Source organism: Portunus trituberculatus, chromosome 24, assembly GCF_017591435.1.
Source record: "Portunus trituberculatus isolate SZX2019 chromosome 24, ASM1759143v1, whole genome shotgun sequence".
Classification (NCBI taxonomy): Eukaryota; Metazoa; Arthropoda; class Malacostraca; order Decapoda; family Portunidae; genus Portunus; species Portunus trituberculatus.
This window is the reverse complement of record NC_059278.1, coordinates 4,987,317-5,009,314: the sequence shown is the minus strand read 5'-3', so window position 1 is coordinate 5,009,314 and position 21,998 is coordinate 4,987,317. Positions and strand designations below refer to the sequence as shown.

Here is a 21,998-nt window from a genome sequence, read left to right as displayed (position 1 = left end):
AACCCCACCTTTACCTCAAATTTCAATAATTCATGGTCAATCTCATTTTCTAGATTTACTCCCTTTGTGAATATCAAGTCCAGTCTCGACGGGGCATCACCCCTCCTTCCCCTTGTTGGATCCTCACCCACTGTGTCATCAAATTTCCCACCGCATAATTTAATAGCTGCTCACCCCATTCTCCACCATTCCCCACTTCAAATTCCTCCCAATTGACGTCTTTACAGTTGAAATCTCCAACTATAATCATTTTTGCTTTCTTTGCAGCTTCATTTCTCATTCTTTCCAATGTGCTTTCCACCATACTATCATACTGATCATTTGACCATGCACTTGTTTTTGGTGGTACATTCACAGTTACAATATTGAAATCTTGCCTTCCATCAGTCACCACCACACCCACCACTTCCTCCTCGTCTCCTCCAAGGCACACATTTTGCACTATTAAGTCTTTTCTTGTTAACACAATTATTCCACCTCCACTTTTATTCACTCTATCTTTTCTCCGCATTCTATAATTTCCCCCTCCAAACCAATCTATTTGTATATTCGGTCTCAATTTAGTCTCCACTATACACATACTATCTGGTTTATCCCTTATCAGATGGTCCATACACTCTAATCTTTTTGATAGGAAGCCGTCTAATCTTTTTGATAGGAAGCCGTCTATGTTAGTATATGATACTCTTATGTCTTTCTTCCTTATCTGCTCCTTTGTCTGGTCTTTTACTCCTTCTCTTTTGTCAACCACTTCCACACTTTGTCGTTTCTTATTTTCCAAAAAAACTTCTTCTTTTCTTCTTCTGTTCTTGCCTCATTCCTCTCTCTCACCTGTGTGTGTGTGTGTGTGTGTGTGTGTGTGTGTGTGTGTGTGTGTGTGTGTGTGTGTGTGTGTGTGTATTTACCTAGTTGTATTTACCTAGATGTAGTTTTACAGGGCCTGGGCTTTATGCTCGTGTGGTCCCGTCTCCATATCTACACTTATCCAATTTTTCTTTAAAACTATGTACACTCTTTGCTGACACCACTTCCTCACTCAAACTGTTCCAAGTCTCAACACATCTTTGTGGGAAACTAAATTTTTTAACATCTCTCAGACATCGTCCCTTCCTTAGTTTCTTACTATGCGATCTTGTGCTTCTAAAGTCATATTCTTCTCTCAGGATCAGTTTCTCATTATCCACTTCATCCATTCCGTTAATCAATTTATAAACTTGTATCAGATCCCCTCTCTCTCTCTGCTCCAAGGTTGGTAGATCCATAGCCTTTAGTCTCTCCTCATATGTCATCCCTTTAAATTCTGGAACCATTCTTGTAGCCATTTTTTGTAGTCTCTCTAATTTTCTTATGTGTTTCTTTTTATGGGGAGTCCACACAACTCCTGCATATTCCAATCTAGGTCTTATTTTAGTACTTATCAATTTCTTCATCATTTCCTTGTCCATATAGTGAAATGCTACTCCAATATTCCTTAGCAAATTATACGTCTCTGAAAATTCTATCAATATGGCTTACCGGTTGATTATTTTCTTCCATTGTCACTCCCAAGTCTTTTTCCTTTTTTTATTTTTTTCTAGTTCTACTCCATCTCCCATCTTATAGATTCCCACTGGTCGTCTTTCACTTTTTCCCATTTCCATGACATGGTTTTTGTCCACATTGAATTCCATCTCCCATTTTTTGCTCCATTTCCAGATCTTGTTTAAGTCTTCCTGTAGTATTTCACAATCCTCTTTTTGTTTAATGACTCTGCACAGTTTCGCAAACAGATTTATGTAGCTGTTCATTCCCTCTGGCATGTCGTTTATATATACGAGAAAAAGTATTGGCGCCAATACTGACCCCTGTGGCACTCCGCTGTCTACTGTTCTCCACTTGGACTTCATATCTTTAACTATCGTCCTTATTTCTCTCCCCCTTAAGTAATTCTTCATCCATCTCAATGTGCTTCCTTTTAAGCCACCCTTTTCCTCTAACTTCCATAGTAATCTTTCATGTGGCACTTTATCAAACGCCTTTTTTAGATCTAAATAAATACAGTCAACCCATCCCTTTCTCTCTTGTACTTTATCAACTATTCTAGAGTAGAAACTCAATAAATTTGTTACACATGACCGACCTTTTCTAAAACCAAATTGGCTATTTGATAATATTTTGTTGTCTTCAAGAAACTCAATCCATTGCTTCTTTATTACTTTTTCACACATCTTGCATATTACACTAGTTAGTGATACCGGTCTGTAATTTAAAGTTTCTTCCTTCCTTCCGCTCCTATATATGGGAACCACCTCAGCTCTTTTCCACTCCACTGGCACTGTTCCATTTTCAAGTGTGTGTGTGTGTGTGTGTGTGTGTGTGTGTGTGTGTAGTTGTATTAACCTAGTTGCATTGTACAGGGTTCAAGCGGGACTCATAGTGTCCTATCTCCATATCTCTATTTATCTAATGTTTCCTTAAAGTTATGCACATTATGTGCTGTAACAACTTCATTATCCAATGCATTCCACTTTTCCACCATTCTGTGTGGAAAACTGTATTTTCTTATATCTTTTACACACTGGCTCATCCTGATCTTTTCATATCCTCTTGTCCTTCCATCTTCTGTCAACAGCACCAGGTCTTCTTTGTCTATCTTTTCAATGCTATTGACTATCTTGTACATTGTTATTAGGTCCCCATGTTCTCTTCTATCTTGTAAGGTTGGCAGTCCCATTTCCTTCAGTTGTTCTTCATATGTTAGGTCCTTTAATTCCGGCACCATCTTTGTAACAATCTTCTGTATCCTTTCCAAATTTTCTTATATCCTTTTTACAGCTCGGAGACCACACCACTGCTGCATATTTCAGCCTTGGAGGTATCATGCTTGTGATAATTTTTTTCATCATATCTTTGTCCATGTATTGGGATGCCACTCTTATATTAGTCAACATTTTATATGATCGTCCAAATATCTTGCTTATGTGTTTTTCGGGGCTCAGATTTTCCTGTATCATCACTCCCAGATCTTTTTCCTCTTTACTCTTCATTATTAGTTCCTCTTCCATCAAATAGTTCCATACCGGTCTTCTCTTACTCTTTTCTAGTTCCATTATGTGACATTTCTTAGCATTGAACTCCAATTTCCACTTCCTGCTCCACTCATAGATCTTCTTTATATATTCCTGCAACAGCAGACAGTTCTCTCTGGATTTGATAACTCTTAGCATTCATTATTTCACACATTTCCTTTTCTGTTTGGTGTCTTCCCTTCTTTAATTATTATTTTTTTCAATTGTTTCCTTATTCTTTGTTTTGCTGTTTATAAACTTGTGGAAAAGTTTGGGTTCATCTTTGCTTTTATAATTTGATTCACTACATCTTTCTCAAAGTTTCTTTCTTCCTCTCCCCTTACTCTAGAGTCTAATATATTAATTTCTGGCATCTTTGTACTGCTGTCTGTTATAGGCATTTCCCTGTTTTAAGAGTTTCTTCCACGCTTTATCTTTTACCTTTTTAGCTTGTATGCATCTAGCATTGTACCAAGCATGTATTTTTTTCTTATCTCTATAAACAGGTAAAAATTTTTCTACTCCTTCATTATATTTCTGTAAGAATGTCATATTTCCCTTGTACTGTCTTTCTGTACATAATATTACTCCACTCAGTATTAGCAAAATAGATCCTTAATTTTTAAAATTCGCTCTTGCATAATTTAATATCTCTCCTTTATAGTCATCTCTGTAACTTATCTCATCTTCCTCCTGAATTTGCATCTCTAATGTCACATGATCACTTCTCCCCATTGGACTAAGGTATTGTATGATTGGAGGGGGCTCTGGTTTCTTTGTGAAAACTAGGTCAAGCAACGATGGTTCTTCTTCCCCCCCCTGTACCTTGTTAATTCCTCTACCCACTGGTCCATTGCATTAACCATAATCAACTGTAACACTTTCTTGATCTACTGTCCAGCATTATCCATTACTTCCATCTCTCTCCAATTTACTTTTTTACAGTCTCCAACTAAAAGTATTCTTCTATCTGTTCTTATCATGTTATATAGGCACTTTATCACCTCTCTTTTGCATATTTTTATGTTCTTCTGTTCTTCATGTATTAGTCTATGGTGAAACATATTGCACATCCTCCACATATATATATTATCACGAACCATTATTAGCACTCCTCCTCCCCCTTTATCCTTCCTGTCTCTCCTCCAGGTATTATATCCCTCCTCTTTAAAGTCGACATGGATCCTTTCTCTCAGTTTTGTTTCAACAATGCACATTACATCCTGCATTTTCTCTTTCAAATAATCCTTAACTTCCAATATGCATGATAACAACCCATCTATATTAGTATAAATCACTCTTAATTTCTTGCCTCCTCCACGACCTCTTCTTTTTTCCTTAAGTACCACTTCTTTAGTCTCATATCCAGAACCTTCCAGTAAAAATTCTTCTTCTCTATCTCTGTCCTTTTCTCGTTTTTTTCCTTAGCTTCATACTTCTTAACACTTTCCTTTTCCCTCTCCTCTAAGTTCATATCTCTTTTTATCCATATATTCTTGTGTTCAGTATCATCAGCCAGCTTCCCTTTCCTAGCCATAACTTCCTCTACAGCCACTTGTGATCTCATTCTCACCTTCATTGGTCTCCTACCCCCTTCACTGTATCTTCTTAGCTTGATCACTTCCTCCACCTCCTGGTCGAATTCTTCTGTGCTTTCTTGTACTTGTTTGATAACAATTTTGGCCAATTCTCTCTCCACGTTTTCTTGTGGATTTATTTGGATTTTTCTTTTCCTTCATCCAAAAAATCACGGAAGCTTTTTTTTTTTGTCCACTGTATCCCGCACCAGGTCTTCTTTCTCTTTAATAACTTCAATTACAGTGACTTTCGTGTTCTAAATTTGTCTCTTTACAACCTCTGAAAATTTTATTTTTTCCTCTTCTTGCTCCTGCTTCCATTCATTTCATAGTTTCTTCAGCTTGTTTTCAACCAGTCCACCTTCTGTCCTGTCCACAATCCCGTCCTGCAATTTAACCTGCAAGCTCCTTAAGGAGCTTTTGTAGTCTTGGCATGTGGCTTTTAGTATGTCATTTTGTTTCTTTATTTCTTGTATCTCCTCTTTCAATCCCTGATTGATTGCACTGACCTCACATTTTGCTAATCTCAATTTCAGCTCTGTGTTTTCCATTATCAGTCGGTCCTGTTTGTCCATTAGATTTGACATCACCTCCTTCATATACCTTAATTCCCTTTCTATGTTGATTGACCTTCTCATATTACCTCGTTCATCCCTGAATCCAGAAAAATCCTTGTCCATAATATCATCTGTTAGTTTCCTTAGACCAACAGGAGTTTCAATGTATTGTTGGGTTTCACACGATGGCGTTTGTTTTGATTCCACCATTCGTCTGGCAGCACTGCTCTGTTACATCATGCACTCATTATTCTTTCCGTATATATGATCCAACACTTATTTAATTTGGAGACAGGAAAACCCATGGCCCCCTCCCCCCTGTACATACATCTAGGTCAGTCTCCAACTCCTGTTGTAGTTTTCTCTGTGAGCTGCTCAGATGTGTCTGATCAGCACGATGGCTACGCTGTGTGTGTGTGTGTGTGTGTGTGTGTGTGTGTGTGTGTGTGTGTGTGTGTGTGTGCACATACATGTATTTACCTAGTTTTATTGTACAGGCTTCAAGTGCAGCTCATTGTGTCATGTCTCCATGTCTCAATTTATCTAATTTTTCCTTAAAGTTATGCACATTATTTGCTGTAACAACTTCATTATTAAATGCATTCCACTTCTCCGCCATTCTGTGTGGAAAAGTATATTTTCCAATATCTTTCACACACTGCCTCATCCTGACCTTTACATGTCCTCTTGTCCTTCTATCTTCTTCTGTCACCAGCACTAGGTCTTCCATGTCTATCTTTTCAATACCATTGACTATCTTGTACATTGTTATTAGGTCCCTTCGTTCTCTTCTGTCTTGTAAGGTTAGTAGTCCCATTTCCTTCAGTCATTCTTCATATGTCAGGTCCTTTAGTTTTGGCACCATCTTTGTAGCAGTCTTCTGTATCCTTTCTAATCTTCTTATATCCTTTTTAGAGCTCGAAGACCACACCACTGCTGCATATGCTGCATATTCCAGCTTTGAACGTATCATGCTTGTGATGATTTTTTTCATCATATCTTTGTCCATGTATTGAAATGCCACTCATATTAATCAACATTTTATATGGTAATCCAAATATCTTGCTTATGTGTTTTTCAGGACTCAGATTTTCCTGTATAATCACTCCCAGATCTATTACCTCTTTAGTCTTCATTATTTTTTCCTCTCCCATCAAATAGTTCACATCTGGCCTTTTCTCTTTCAAATAATCCTTAACCTCCAATATGCTGGATAACAACCCATCTATATTGGTATAAGTTACTCTTAATTTCTTGCCTTCTCCACGACCTTCTTTTTCTTCCGTAGGTACCACTTCTTTAGTCTCGTATCTAGAACCCTCCAGTAGAAATTCTTTTTCTCGATCTCCGTCCTTTTTTCATTATTTTCATTAGCTTCATTTCTTAGCACTTTCTCCTTTTCCCTCTCCTCTAGGTTCATATCTCTTTTTATCCATGTCTTTGCATTCAGTATCATTGGTCAGCTTCCCTTTCTTAGCCATAATTTCCTCCACCGCTACTTGGGATCTCATTTTCACTTTCATTGGTCTTCTACTCCTTCACTGTATCTTCCTCCACCTCCTGGTCCAGTTTTTGTATGCTGTCTTGAATTTATTTAATAATAGTTTTGGCCAATTCTCTCTCCACGTTCTCTTATAAACTTGTTTGGATTTTTTTTCCTTCATTCCAAAAATCATGAAACTTTTCCTCTTATCCACTGTATCTTGCACAAGATCATCTTTCTCTTTGATTACTTATATTACAGTGACTTTTGTGTTTTCCTGAATTTGTCTCTTTACTACTTCTGAAAATTTAACTTTTTCTTCTTCCTGTTCTTGCTTCCATGCATTTTGTAGTTCCTTCAGCTTTTTTTCACCCGATCCACCTTCCACCCTGTCCACAATCCCATCCTGTACTTTTACCTGTAAGCTCCTTAAGGAGTTTTCGTAGTCTTGACATGTGGCTTTTAGTACATCATTTTGTTTCTTTATTTCTTGTATCTCCTCCTTTAATCCCTGATTGATCACATTGACCTTCTCACATCTGACTAATCTCAATCTCAACTTGGTGTTTTCCGTTGTCAGTCTGTCCTGCTTGTCCATTAAACACGACATCATTTCCTTCATGTACCTTAACTCCCTTTCAACATTGATCAACCTCCTCATATTACCTCTTTTGTCCCTAAATCCAGAAAAATATAAGAATATATCCTCATTCAGTTTCCCTAGTCCAACAGGGGTTTCAATGTATATACCTCTGGTTTTCACACGATGGCGTATGTTTTGATTCTGTCATACGTTTGGCAGCACTACTCAGTTCCATCTCCCTCTCCTTTTTTTTCCTGTCTATACAGTCCAAAACTTATTTGTTATGGAGACAGGAGAACCTTATGCCCCGCCCCCTATAAATATGTCTAGGTCAGGCTTCAACTCTTGTTGTAGCTTTCCCTTGTGAGTTGCTCAGAGATGTCTTATTGGCATGGTGTATCGCATGTGTGTGATTCACTGTTTGATCTGCTGCAGTCTCTGACGAGACAGCCAGATGTTACCCTACGGAACGAGCTCAGAGCTCATTATTTCCGATCTTCGGATAGGCCTGAGACCAGGCACACACCACGCACCGGGACAACAAGGTCACAACTCCTCGATTTACATCACGTACCTACTCACTGCTAGGTGAACAGGGGCTACACATGAAAAGAGACACACCGAAATATCTCCACCCGACCGTCAAAGGTCCTCTGGCTTGTGTGCCAGCGCTAACCACTGAGCTACCGTGTGTATTTACCTAGTTGTAGTTTTACAGGGCCTGGGCTTTATGCTCGTGTGGCCCCGTCTCCATATCTACACTTATCCAATCTTACTTTAAAAGTGTGCACACTCTTTGCAGACACTACTTCTTCATCTAAACTGTTCCACGTCTCAATACATCTCTGGAAACTATATTTTTAATATCTCTCAGACATCTTCCTTTCTCAGCTTTTTACTATGCGATCTTGTGCTTGGATGTCATATTCTTCTCTCAAGATCAGTTTCTCATTATCCACTTGGTCCATTCCGTTGATCAATTTATAGACTTGTATCAGGTCTCCTCTCTCCTTCTTTGTTCCAAGGTTGGTAGATCCATAGCCTTTAGTCTCTCCTCATATGTCATCCCTTCAAGTTCTGGGACCATTCTTGTAGCCATTTTTGTAGCCTCTCCAATTTTCTTATGTGTTTCTTTTATGAGGGGTCCACACTACTCCTGCATATTCCAATCTAGGTCTTATTATAGTATTTATCAATTTCTTCATCATTTCTTTGTCCATGTAGTGAAATGCTACTCCAATATTCCTCAGCAAATTATATGTTTCTCTAAAAATTCTATCAATATGGCTTACTGGTTGATTGTTTTCTTCCATCGTCACTCCTAAGTCCTTTTCCTTTTGACTTTCTCCAGTTCTACACCATCTCCCATCTTATAGATTCCCACAGGTCGTCTTTCACTCTTTCCCATTTCCATGACATGGCTTTTGTTCACATTGAATTCCATTTCCCACTTCTTACTCCATTCCCAGATCTTATTTAGGTCTTCTTGCAGTATTTCACAATCCTCCTTTTGCTTTATAACTCTGCACAGTTTCATATCATCCGCAAACAAATTTATGTAGCTGTTCACTCCTTCTGGCATGTCGTTAATATAAATGAGGAAAAGTATTGGTGCCAATACTGACCCCTGTGGCACTCCGCTTTCTACTGCTCTCCACTTGGACTTCATATCTTTAACTACTGTCCTTATTTCTCTCCCCCTCAAATAATTTTCTATCCATCTCAATGTGCTTCCTTTTAAGCCACCCTTCTCCTCTAACTTCCACAGTAATCTTGCATGTGGCACTTTGTCAAACGCCTTTTTAAATCCAAATAGATGCAGTCAACCCATCCTCTCTCTCTTGTACTCTATCAACTATTCTAGAATAGAAACTCAATAAATTAGTTACACAAGACCGTCCTTTTCTAAAACCAAATTGGCTATTTGATATTAATTTGTTGTCTTCAAGGAACTCGATCCATTGTTTCTTTATTATTCTTTCACACATCTTGCATATTACACTAGTTAGTGATACCGGTCTGTAATTTAAAGGTTCTTCTTTCCTTCCACTCTTATATATGGGAACCACCTCAGCTCTTTTCCATTCTACTGGCACTGTTCCATTTTCTATTGAGCATTTTATGATGTTGTATATAGGACTTGCTAGTTCTTCCCTACATTCTTTCAGTATTCTGCCTGAGACTTCATCCGGTCCCATTGCCTTCTCTTCATCCAGTTCCTTCATTAACTCTTTTATTTCAAGCTTGGTTACTTTAATCTCTTTCATATAGATTGTCTCTCTAATACCCTGTGGCCTCTCTAATTTAGATTCTTTAGTAAAGACCTCCTGGAATTTTTATTTAATAGTTCTGCCATACTTTTGGGTCTTCCACCATCCCGTTCTCTCCTTTTAACCTTTCTATTGTTTCTTTTTGCCTAATTTTTCCATTTATGAATCTATAGAACAATTTTGGTTGCTCCTTACATTTTTTGACAATGTCCTTTTTTAAGTTCTTTTCCTCTTCCTTCCTCACCTTAACATATTCATTTCTCGCTGCCTTGAATTTTTTCTTATTTGCTGGATTTCTATTTCTCCTTCACCTTTTCCATGCTCCATCTCTTTTCTTCTTTGCCCTAGCACACCTTACATTAAACCAATCTTTCTTTCCTTCTTCTTTTGGTCTATATTTTGGGACATATTCCCTGACTCCTGTTTTGTATATTTCCAAAAATAAGTTATATTTGTCTTGCATTGTCTCTGAGTTTTCCATCTCTTCCCAGTCTGTGTGTGTGTGTGTGTGTGTGTGTGTGTGTGTGTGTGTGTGCACGTGCGTGTGTACATTACTAACACTTGTTTTCTATCTCATTGATTAGGGTGCTGGCTTCCGCAAGGTGATGCTGTTCTTCTATTTCCTGGGGAATTTCCTCATCACTGCAGCTCTCCTCCTTGTCATCACAGTGGATGAAAAGACACTCAAGGAATGGGGACTCATCTTCTGGGAGTAATGAGTGCCGGATTTGAGGGAGACCTATACATACAGGATGGAGTGATCTGAGTGGGCAATTTCTTGAGTTACCGTTTTTGTGTTTGTGGATTCTAAACAAATAGAAAGCATGGAACTGCATCAATGTGTGTGTTTCCAGGACATACTGCACTGCCAGACAGGTTAAGGGGAGAGAATGAAGAATATAAGTTTTAGCTGCCCAAAGCCTGATTGGGAAGTGCAGTACTGTATAATATAACAGTAGTAGAGAGAATGTATACCTCACTTATGCCTGATGCTACTGATTCCAGTCATAGTGCTCCATTTCTTGTGCCTATTAGTGTGAGAATATTACAATATATGAAATTTGTATTCTGCTTTAGACAGTTCTGCTCTGTGTGGAAAATACTCAGCAGTGAAAAAAATAAAACATGTTGATCACTAAAACATTTAGTATTGATACTTTCTGAAGGATTAGGACAATTGTGGCAGTTAGACCTGAACTTTCATTTTGGAGTTGTGTGGTAATCCTCTTATTCTCAATTTAATCCTTTATGTCATGTACAGTACTGTCATTGTATCCTATCGTTTCACTGCTTTTATCCTCTCACATCTTCCATAGGCCAAATAATTGAACATACTTCAGTCTTACCACTATAATGTCACTTTCCAATAACCTTACCAGAGCCTTACCTTATCACAACATGCACACCTCTGTGTGTTTGCTGTATACTAAAATCAGATTTATTCTCAAACATGTATTTTTTTCTTCTTTTTAATTATATGTAAGTTGTTATATGAACATTCCCTTTGTAGGTGAGGCAGAGCAGATCACTTCCTCTTCCTTCACTTACATCTAAAATACTAGAGTGGCTGAAGCTGCTAATTTACAAGCCTTCATGTAGCACTTGTAGACTAGCAAAGTGAAGGAAAAGGAGTATGCTATGCTGTCTCACTTCATCCCACAGAAAGATCTAGACAAAAGTGGAAGCATAATACATATATGAATATTTTTATATGAATGTCTATAATATTTTTAGTACATATTAATAGATAAGGTTGAATTCAAAGTGCACAGCTCAAAAGGTTGTTGACATGAAATGGAGAAGTAACATTTTTAGAGCGATTCATTCCTTGTCAACTTCTGTCCTCACCCCCAACATAACATTATAGCAGCAAAATAAGCCATACACACACTAGTCCACTACAGTGCTTCAACATAACACTGACACAGAAGGAAATTGCATCTCGATATCAAAACATACACTATATTCACATCTATATGTTGACATCTTTTGTATTAGCATAAGAACTTCTATTCAGATGTTTACCACCTTCACTTCCACCAAACATCTAGCTGAGAAAATCCTGAGAAAATAGTAATGTACTTAACATTACTTAGTTGAGAAATAGAGCTTAGGTATTGTCACATGTAGTATGTAATACTTTCTTGTGCCACTACAAAAGACATCTTATGATAGGTGTGAAATAATACTTCAGATACCAAAAATTTATTTGTACCTTTGTCTACAGCAACATACCTCCAGTTCACAACTCAACTACTTTGCTACAGCACACACAGCACTGCTTCACTAAGTATTCTGTTACAGATCTTGTCATGTATAATCTCTGTAAATCTCACTAGAGCTCAACACTCAATGGTTGTTTCAGTTTTCAAATTTGTGGAAACCGTATGCATTTTTAAGTCTTTTACTCTCATTTTGTGTAAGTTTTACAGACGTGTATTTATGAAACATTATTGTGTGGGTCTTTACTCATTACCTGTATATACTGTATGTTGAATTTGTAATTAAACAAAACAGATATGCAATGTATTTATATGTCAAATAGTGTCTATAGTTTGTGTGGTGTTTGTATGCACCTCACAATTTGATTTAAGAAACCTGCTGTAAACCTTCTTTATGCATAATGGTGCAAAACTAGATGTGAATGACTGTCACTAACAGTGTTCTGGTGTATTCACTCTATTGAGAATCTCTCTCTCTCTCTCTCTCTCTCTCTCTCTCTCTCTCTCTCTCTCTCTCTCTCTCTCTCTCTCTCTCTCTCTCTCTCTCTCTCTCTCTCTCTCTCTCTCTCTCTCTCTCTCTCTCTCTCTCTCTCTCTCTCTCTCTCTCTCTCTCTCTCTCTCTCTCTCTCTCTCTCTCTCTCTCTCATATCTACAATAGAAACATTAATTTTTCCAAGAGAATCATTACCCTGGTAACTTATCATTTAAAGGTTTTTGTCAAAAGATTTAGTTTCAAATATTCTCATCCTTACCTGTGTCTTTTAGGAACTATTTGTATTTTTCTGAATTCTTTATCATGAAAACATAAATATACAAATCTGATAGTTTTATTATCCTTGCTTAAGAGTGATCAGTGACCCTGAAGAACCTCCTGGCTGGAGTGAGGAGGACGAGCAGGGCGACTGGGCGTCACACCATTCTGTTCCTCTGCCTGACCAGGGGGCAGGGTGCCCACGGGAGATAAGGAAAGGCCTGCCCAATACTCTTTTGTAATGGCAAAAGAGTGGGCAGCCCAGAGTCCCCCCGAGGACCAAGCAATGCCTGTCCCAGAGGCGGGGAAGGAGGCCAGCCCCAAAGAGGCTAGCAAGGTGGGTGCCAACCCGGGGATGGAGACCTGCCCCGTCTCGGAGGCTGGCAAGGTAAGCCTGGGGTAAGAGGCCGGACCTGCTGATGCTGGCCAGGTGAGGGCCAGCCCTGCCAAGGTTTCTTTTTTTTTTTTTTTTTTTTTTTTTTTTTTTTTTTTTTTTATTCCTTTATTCCATAAAGAGGGCCAGCCAAGGGCAAAAAAAAAGAAAGTTAAAAAAAGGCCCGCTTGAGTGCTGGCTCTCTAAAAAGTGTAAATAGTGCCAAAACAGTCAGCCAAAATTAGGGAGAGCAAATGCCTCGATACCTCCCTCTTAAAAAAAGACAAGTAGGAATTTGGAAATACAGATGCAGGGAGGGAGTTCCAGAGTTTACCAGTGAAAGGGATGAATGACAGAGTACTGGTTAACTCTTGCATTAGGGAGTTGGACAGAATAGGGATGAGAGGTAGAAGAAAGCCTTGTGCAGCGAGGCCGCAGGAGAAGGGGAGGCAAGCAGTTGGCAAGATCAGTAGAACAGTTACCATGAAAATAGCGATAAAAGATCGAAAGGGATGCAACATTTCGGCGATGAGAAAGAGGCTGAAGACAGTTAGTGAGAGGAGGGGAGTTGTTGAGACGAAGAGCTTTCAATTCCACCCTATCAAGCAAAAGTGTGTGACTGGAACCCCCACAAACATGCGAAGAATACTCCATACAGGGACGGGTAAGGCCCTTATACAGAGTAAGCAGTTGGAGGGCGAGAAAAACTGGCAGAGACGCCTTAGAACACATAACTTCATAGAAGCTGTTTTAGCAAGAGATGAGATGTGGAGTTTCCAGTTAAGATTATGAGCAAAGGACAGACCGAGGATATTCATTGTGGAAGAGGGAGACAGTTGAGTGTCATTGAAGAAGAGGGGATAGTTGTCTGGAAGGTTGTGTCGAGTTGATAGATGGAGGAATTGAGTTTTTGAGGCATTGAAAAGTACTAGATTTTCTCTGCCCCAATCGGAAATCTTAGAAAGATCAGAAATCAGGTGTTCCGTGGCGTCCCCGCATGATCTGTTGACTTCCTGAAGGATTGCTTGTCTTTGAAAGAACGTGGAAAGATGTAGGGTGGTATCATCAGCGTAGGAGTGGGTAGGGCAAGAAGTTTGGTTAAGAAGGTCATTAATGCATAATAGAAAGAGAGTGGGTGACAGGACAGAACCCTGAGAAACACCACTATTAATAGATTTAGGAGAAGAACAGTAGCCGTCTACCACAGCAGCAATAGAACAGTCAGAAAGGAAACTTGAGATAAAGTTGCAGAGAGAAGGATAGAAGCCGTAGGAGGGCAGTTTTGAAATCAAAGCTTTATGCCAGACTCTATCAAAAGCTTTTGATATGTCTAACGCAACAGCAAAAGTTTCACCGAAATCTCTAAAAGAGGATGACCAAGACTCAGTAAGGAAAGCCAGAAGATCACCAGTAGAGCAACCTTGATGGAAGCCATACTGGCGATCAGACAGAAGATTGTGAAGTGACAGATGTTTGAGAATCTTCCTATTCAGGATAGGCTAGATTCAAAAACTTCAGACAAGCAAGAGATTAAAGCTATAGGACAGTAGTTTGAGGGGTTAGAACGTTCACCCTTTTTAGGAACAGGCTGAATGTAGGCGAACTTCCAGCAGGAAGGAAAGGTAGAAGTCGATAGACAAAGTTGGAAGAGTTTGGCCAGGTAAGGTGCAAGCACGGAAGCACAGTTTTTGAGAACAATAGGAGGGACCCCATCAGGTTCATAAGCCTTCCGAGGGTTTAAGCCAGCAAGGGCATGGAAAACATCATTACGAAGAATTTTAATTGTAGACATGAAATACTCAGAGGGAGGCGGAGAGGGAGGGACAAGCCCAGAATCGTCCAAGATGGAATTGTGAGCAAAGGTTTGAGAAAAGACTTCAGCTTTAGAGACAGAAGAGATGGCAGTGGTGCCATCAGGATGAAATAAATTTTTTATTTAAGAAAGAGTGTTTGGCAAGTTGAAGAACAGACTTGGCATGATTCCGGGCAGAGATATAAAGTGCATGAGATTCAGGAGATGGAAGACTCCAGTATCTTTTGTGGGCAACCTCTCTATCATGTATAGCACGAGAACAGGCTGAGTTAAACCAAGGTTTGGAAGGTTTAGGTTGAGAAAAAGAATGAGGAATGTACGCCTTCATGCCAGACACTAACACTTCTGTTATGCGTTCAGCACAAAGAGATGGGTCTCTGACACGGAAGTAATAATCATTCCAGGGAAAATCAGAATAATCCTCCTAAGGTCCCCCACAGCTGGCAGAGACAAAACACCAGAGGTACCTTCACTTTGGGGGATCCTGTGGAGGGATTGGAGAAATAGGACAAGATACAGAAATGAGATTGTAATCGGAGGAGCCCAACGGAGATGAAAGGGTGACAGCATAAGCAGAAGGGTTAGAGGTGAGGAAGAGATCAAGAATGTTGGCCGTGTCTCCAAGACGGTCAGGAATACGAGTAGGGTGTTGCACCAGTTGCTCTAGGTCATGGAGGATAGCAAAGTTGAAGGCTAGTTCACCAGGGTGGTCAGTGTAGGGAGAGGAAAGCCAAAGCTAATGGTGAACATTGAAATCTCCAAGAATGGCTGGACAGGTGGAGCCAAGGAGTCCTTGGGTGGAGCCCAGCCCGGGGCAGGAGGCCTGCCCCGCCGAGGCCGGCCAGTTGGGGGTCAGCCCGGAGCAGGAGGCGGCGGCCCAGGCCAGGCCTGCATTTATCCAGATTTTTTGTCCGATTTTTTGTCTATATTTCATCGGATTTTTTGTCTCTTTAATATCTCTTCATATTTTTTTTCTCCCCGTTATAGATGATCCTTCTCTCCAATTCATCCATCCACCGACAGGTAGAAACAGACAGGTGTGTTTCACTGAATGACTGTCACGTGAAGCCCAAAAACATATTATCAACTCTCTCTCTCTCTCTCTCTCTCTCTCTCTCTCTCTCTCTCTCTATATATATATATATATATATATATATATATATATATATATATATTGCTATCTATATATATATATATATATATATATATATATATATATATATATATATATATATATATATATATATATATATATATATATATATATATATATATATATATATATATATATATATATATATATATATATATATATATATAGTAACTGCTGTCTATATATAGGTATTGTATGAGTGAATGTAGCCTAATACTGAGTAAGTGATCAGTACAAAGGGAAGCATCCAGACAGAGAAAATTGTACGTGTATGTGTGTGTGTGTGTGTGTGTGTGAAAACTATACATCGTATACATGCATTATGTACTATATCTGTGTATAGACCATACTGCCTCTGAAGTTCACAAAAAAAAATCAGTTTCGTTCTTCACTTGCGTACACTGTGATTACAAACTATAAACTGGCAGCGCTGAACACTTCTCAGCGGTCCTGGCAATATTTCAGAAATCTTAAAACATCCGTATCTATGAGGATGTCATAATATATATGGCATCCGCATACACATCCACATCGGCGTATTTTAGGGCTGATTGTCCAGGCTGAGGTGTCACGTGACCATCACTATGGCAACAAGAAACGCGGTGGTGGAAGAGGCGGGAAGGAAACGTCAGCTCACGGTCTAGATAGTAGTACTATTTAGACCGTGCGTCAGCTGACGGCCCATCGTGTGCCTTGCCTCCTGTGTCCCTACAACGTTTATGTATCGGGAAAATAACCAGTGAATCTGCGTGATTATGAGTCTTTTAAAGTGTGTGACATATTAGTAATGGGCCGTGTCCTAAATGTGTGTGAGGTTCACCAGGAGTGTGGGACAGCTGATTTTATCTTTGCATATTTCTCGTGATGACTATGTATAGAAATGTTTCAGCGATGGAGTGATAGAGATATGTTACTCATGCCCTAGAACAGAGGCTTTCAGGACAGAAGTCTGCTTGGCTAAGGCAGCAGTGGCTACAGTTCTTTGCGGTGTTATCCCTCACTGTATTCACTGTCTTTCATTACTGACCAGTAGCTACCCACCATGCTGACGAGAAGGGAGGTGGTGGTAGAGAAACCGTTTCAAGATCGTCGCTACGAGAACCACAGACGAAAGGTATACGTATGTACATTGTACCTGTACAGTACGGTAGCAACACATTATACTTACTTGTTATATGTCAAGTGAGGGGGATTCATCTTTCCCACACAGCATTAAAGTTGATTGATTTGACCATTAATCCTGTGCCTTAGCGGAATAGAAGCCAAATTAAACGTGTTCTCTCTCTCTCTCTCTCTCTCTCTCTCTCTCTCTCTCTCTCTCTCTCTCTCTCTCTCTCCAGGTGATGAGCGCCCTACCCCGTATCGACACAGGCCCGCCAGTAGAATACCCGCACTTGGTAGTCAAACTGAAAAAGTTAAGATTAGAGAAAGACCGACAGGGAAAAATATGCGAGGATAACTTGAAACTAGCGCATCGAATGGCCATCATAATGAGGACCAAGCGTCTAGATAACATCAATATGGCACCTAAAGGGTTGGTATAACACTGTAACAAGTGTTTCTCTAATGTTATAACTGGTGTAGAACAGTATACAAAATCAAATAGAACGCAAAAGTATAGTGTTTGATATTCACGCATGATGGGGAATTCTGTCTATGAACTATAGTGATCAATGTTGAGTATTATGCTGTGCTGTTCACTGCATAAAAAAGTAAGCTTAATATGCGTGTTGTTTCTTCGTTCAGTGCTAGCAATTAATTGCCAACAGACCTTTTGAGCGAAGAAGCAAATCTATGGGTATACGCGACCGTCGCAGGGAGGATGAGCCCAGCTGGAGCGAGGGCGGGTCCTTGCTACAACAAGTGACCACGGAAGCTGAGAGGTGCATCAGACCGCCCCCACCGGGTAGGATGGTGCAGGTGAGGGTGTAGGTATGCTGAAGGCTGCAGTAAAACTGTTGCCATAATCCTTCCCTGGCATGGAAGATGAAACAGACCAAGGAATATACAGGGAGAAAGGTTTGGTATGGGTTAAGGCGGCGTCACACTAGCACTTTTTCCGTCGTCTCAGGCGATTTCCGTTGTCTTTTTACTCTTCCGTCAACTCTTTCCGTCGTCTTGAGTCAGACGGAACGTATCGTTTTCATCTAGTGCCAATTTTTAGTCAAAATAAGAACTATGGTTTGTAATCAACTTTTATTAAAAAATTTTTTTTTTTTTGAACGGAAGAATGCTATTGTCATGACAAGAAATTTAAATGAGTTGATGAATATATATTTGTATACATATTTTTTTTCTTCTAGCCTAGCAATGAAAAGTTCCTCAGTTGTTTGTGTACATTTCCAGGGGAGTGCGAATGTGCGATGCTTTTGAATATTTCAAAGGCAACTTCCAAGTAGCTGGCCAAGATGAGCAGTGGACAAAACACACTGACGAATTTCTCATAGAGAGGATTAGAGGTCACCGTTGCCTTTGGGATCACAGAACAGCTGATTACATTATAAGGTGCAAAAAAGCCGCGGCTTGCTGGGGTGAATGAGGAGCCATGTTTGTTTACAATCGACAAGCGCGGCAAAGGCGGAAGCAAGCTTGTGTGTGACGGCCACCGTCTGCAAAAGTTGTCAGTCGCTAGAAAATTGACGGAAAAAGAAGACGGAAAAGTGCTAGTGTGACACCGCCTTTAAAGTTTGGAGGACAGCGACGGTGCTGCAATCTGTTGGAAGCGAGTACTTTCATAGAAAACGTTGTTAAGAGTAACTTAAAATTTCTCCCATGCTTCCTCCCCCACCCCCTATTTTCCCCTGCATTCTCTCGTGGTTATGAACTTATAAGGCAAATAATATATATATATATATATATATATATATATATATATATATATATATATATATATATATATATATATATATATATATATATATATATATATATATATATATATATATATATATATATATATATATATATATATATACACGCGTATTCTGCCCGCCTCCACCTGGGCCACACCATACTCCTTACTTGTATCGCATACGTCGACTGTCTCGTGACCACTTCTGCCCCTGGTGTAGGACTACCCCTGAGGTCATGAAACATTTCCTGCTTCAATGCCCACGCTTCCTCTCTAACTTAATGCATCACGCTCCCGGCTCTCCGCCCTGGCCATCACAACACTCGACTCGGTCTCAGGCGTCCACCCCTCCAGGCAACCTGCTGTCCTTCGCCTTACTTGTGCCTTCTTGAGGAAGACCGGCCAGCTACCACGCCTGTGATACCCACACAGGACTACCCCAGGGCTCATAAGGATTCAAAAGAGGCCACGAAAATCTATGGATCATTATGAGCCGTAGGGTAGTCCTGTGTGGGTATCACAGGCGTGGTAGCTGGCCGGTCTTCCTCAAGAAGGCACAAGTAAGGCGAAGGACAGAAGGTTGCCAGGAAAGGTGGACGCCTGAGGCCGCCAGGAGGGTGGGCAGGTTGAGTGTTGTGATGGCCAGGGTGGAGAGCTGGGAGCGTAATGCAGTATGTTGAGAGAGGAGGCATGGGCATTGAAGCAGGAAATGTTCCATGGCCGCAGGGGTAGTCCTACACCAAGGGCAGAAGGGATCACAAGACAGACGTAGGTGATGCAAGTGAGCACTGAGCGTGGTGTGGCCCAGGCGGAGGCGGGCACTGGTTGAGGTGCCTTGCGCTCCTTTCCGTGACTGTGACTGTTTGAATCTTGTAACGGCGCTAATCCTCCCCCGCTGATGGACCCCCCATCCCTCACCCCCTTACTACCTGCGATCCGCGCGCCATCTGTTAGAAGCGAGGTTCTCTAATCAATTCCCCTTATAAATAATACATAAAATAAAAATGAACAAACATAAGCAAATAAATAGGTGCATATATATTTCAACATTTAGAATTGTCCACTCATCCACCTTGCAGCACCGCGCCCCAGCTGGTGTTTGTCGTGTGCCGCGTGTGGGCCCACCACCACCAGCACCACCTTTGCCGCGCCGTCGCTACCTCGTGCCCACCATTACACTGCCTCTCTCTTCTCCCAGGTAGGTGTTCACAAGGAAGAGGAACAGTCTTCTCTCATTCTTGGGTGGTCACTGGGCACGAGGCATTGTCTAATCATTCGTAAGAATATCAGAAAAAAGAAAATAATAAATAATAAAGTTTCCTGAATTATTATTATAGTGACGAGGAAGAATCCTTTGATTTTTTTTTTTTTTCATATTTCGTACATTATCTGATGTTGAATGAGGCTACTTGCAACAAGGGCAAGGATGGGGGTCAGGGTGTGGGTACAGCGTTGCCACTTCTAAAACAACGTAAGTAACTGTAGGGCCTAAAAGGCCCTAGAAATGAGATTTTAAGTAAATAACATAAGTCTCGCATGAATATCATAATGTCCCGGAAAAAAAAAATCATATATATACATCAATTAGTGAATAAATACGTGGCATAAATATTGCAGTGTTACTAGGTAGGAAAATTATTCTCATTAACTTTTCTTGCTTTAAGGTGGGCAAATCTGTGTTATGTACAACTATATTCTAAGGGCAATCTGAAGGAATGTGACTGGGAAATGTTATTTAGTCAATGAAAAAAAAAAAAAAAAAAAGCTGATCGTGAAGGCTAAAGGGCAACACACACACACACACACACACACATCCTGCCTGACGCTCTGGTGAACCGTTGATCTCGTCCTGTCATATGCTAGCAGCTATTAACATACACCATGTTTTTATGTGGGCGAATGTTATATTTGAAAATACTTACAGAATAATTTGAAGGAATATAAGTATGAAAACGCAATTAATTACTTTACGAAAAATGAATAATAATGAAAGCCAAAACGGACTCTGGTAATACAAAGAAAGGTGCATAGGGATGTGATAATATTCAAATGGGTAAAAGCAAAGAGGGTGATAGAAGCGTCGTTTTGATAGTAAACAATGGGACAGAACATGAGTTAACGAATATAGGAACACATTTCATGATTATTATAGTAGGATACTGTAGGAGCTGCCCAGTGTATGCAAATTAAGCTGGCCTTTTGCAGTTTCCCTTTCTATATACTTATGTATCTCATCAGGAACAGTGAAGAGCAGGTAATCTTATCCTGAAAGAAATCACTCGCCATGTCCCATATGAAAAGAGACGTACAGCGCTGCAACGTACAGTAGTAATCGACTAATCGAACAGACGCAAAGAGAAATGAAGGCGGGTATTAATTTACTCTCTCTCTCTCTCTCTCTCTCTCTCTCTCTCTCTCTCTCTCGTTTGTATACGTGTACAACAGTTTCAGTCAGACTGATCATATAGTTCAACTAGTGTAGCAATCGGGCTGGGATTTATCATTTATGGTATTAGCCACTGTGTTTGGAAGATCATCTTTAATCCTTCTCCCTATGACAGGTCTCGCCGCAGCCCGTCTCCCAGTTCTGCGTCGGGAAAGTCTTCGTCACACCGCCGCGGCCGCGAAACCACCCGCCTCACACCTTTGTCTACTAGCGTCAGCCGCCGGCCAAGCGTCAGCACCTTGCCCTCCCAACGAGACGAGAATTCCAGCTCTGCGGGGGACGGGGGAGACTTCGAAGATTACTCCAGCGACGATGTGGAGAAATCTGACGCTAGCAACGAGGAGGAAGATGAAAAACGAGAAGAGGATGAGGAAGAATTAAAGGAAAAGGAGAAGGCAGGGGTAAGAGTGGAAGAGGAAATCACCGATTCTGACGACCATGTTTCCTCCGTGCTTCTCAGTCACCATCCTAATATCACGATCGACGAGGCAAGCGACGACGAATTTTATTCATAAAAAAAAAAGTATCCACTGGAACAACATTATATAGCGTGGACCATTGTTATAGATGTTTCATATTTTCTGTTGATATACTGGTTTGCGTTTCCTATGAAACTCAATAAATTTATAATTGTTTGACTATTGCGAGTGAATTGTAACTTCTTTTCTTTTGGACACATGAATATCCTATGATAAAACACACACACACACACACACACACACACTCTCTCTCTCTCTCTCTCTCTCTCTCTCTCTCTCTCTCTCTCTCCAAAGTTTTAAAAATAAATCATAATTACTGCCTGTTTTTTTTAATATCCCGCTTCAGAGGGTGTAATGCTGCCAGACAGCACTGTCTATCATGAAAGAACAATA

At 40.2% G+C, this 21,998-nt stretch overlaps 2 protein-coding genes across 3 annotated transcripts in view; both read left to right on the top strand.

Annotated features, from left to right (window-relative positions):
- The window catches only part of LOC123508147 (putative ferric-chelate reductase 1 homolog), a 53,643-nt gene extending 41,375 nt beyond the window's left edge, over positions 1–12,268 (top strand). For both annotated transcript variants that reach the window (XM_045261672.1, XM_045261671.1), the window contains exon 13: positions 10,102–12,268. In XM_045261672.1, coding sequence (XP_045117607.1) covers positions 10,102–10,233 — 132 coding nt within the window. In that variant the 3' untranslated portion in view covers positions 10,234–12,268. The remainder of the gene's footprint in view (positions 1–10,101) is intronic.
- A 4,179-nt stretch (positions 12,269–16,447) lies between these two features.
- Positions 16,448–21,887, top strand: LOC123508432 (protein ENL-like). The gene is made up of 5 exons (XM_045262168.1): positions 16,448–16,943; positions 17,170–17,363; positions 17,599–17,749; positions 19,760–19,878; positions 21,242–21,887. Exons 1-5 carry the CDS (start codon positions 16,872–16,874, stop codon positions 21,639–21,641), a joined length of 936 nt encoding a protein of 311 aa, XP_045118103.1. The 5' UTR covers positions 16,448–16,871; the 3' UTR covers positions 21,642–21,887.
- Positions 21,888–21,998: the final 111 nt, after the last annotated feature.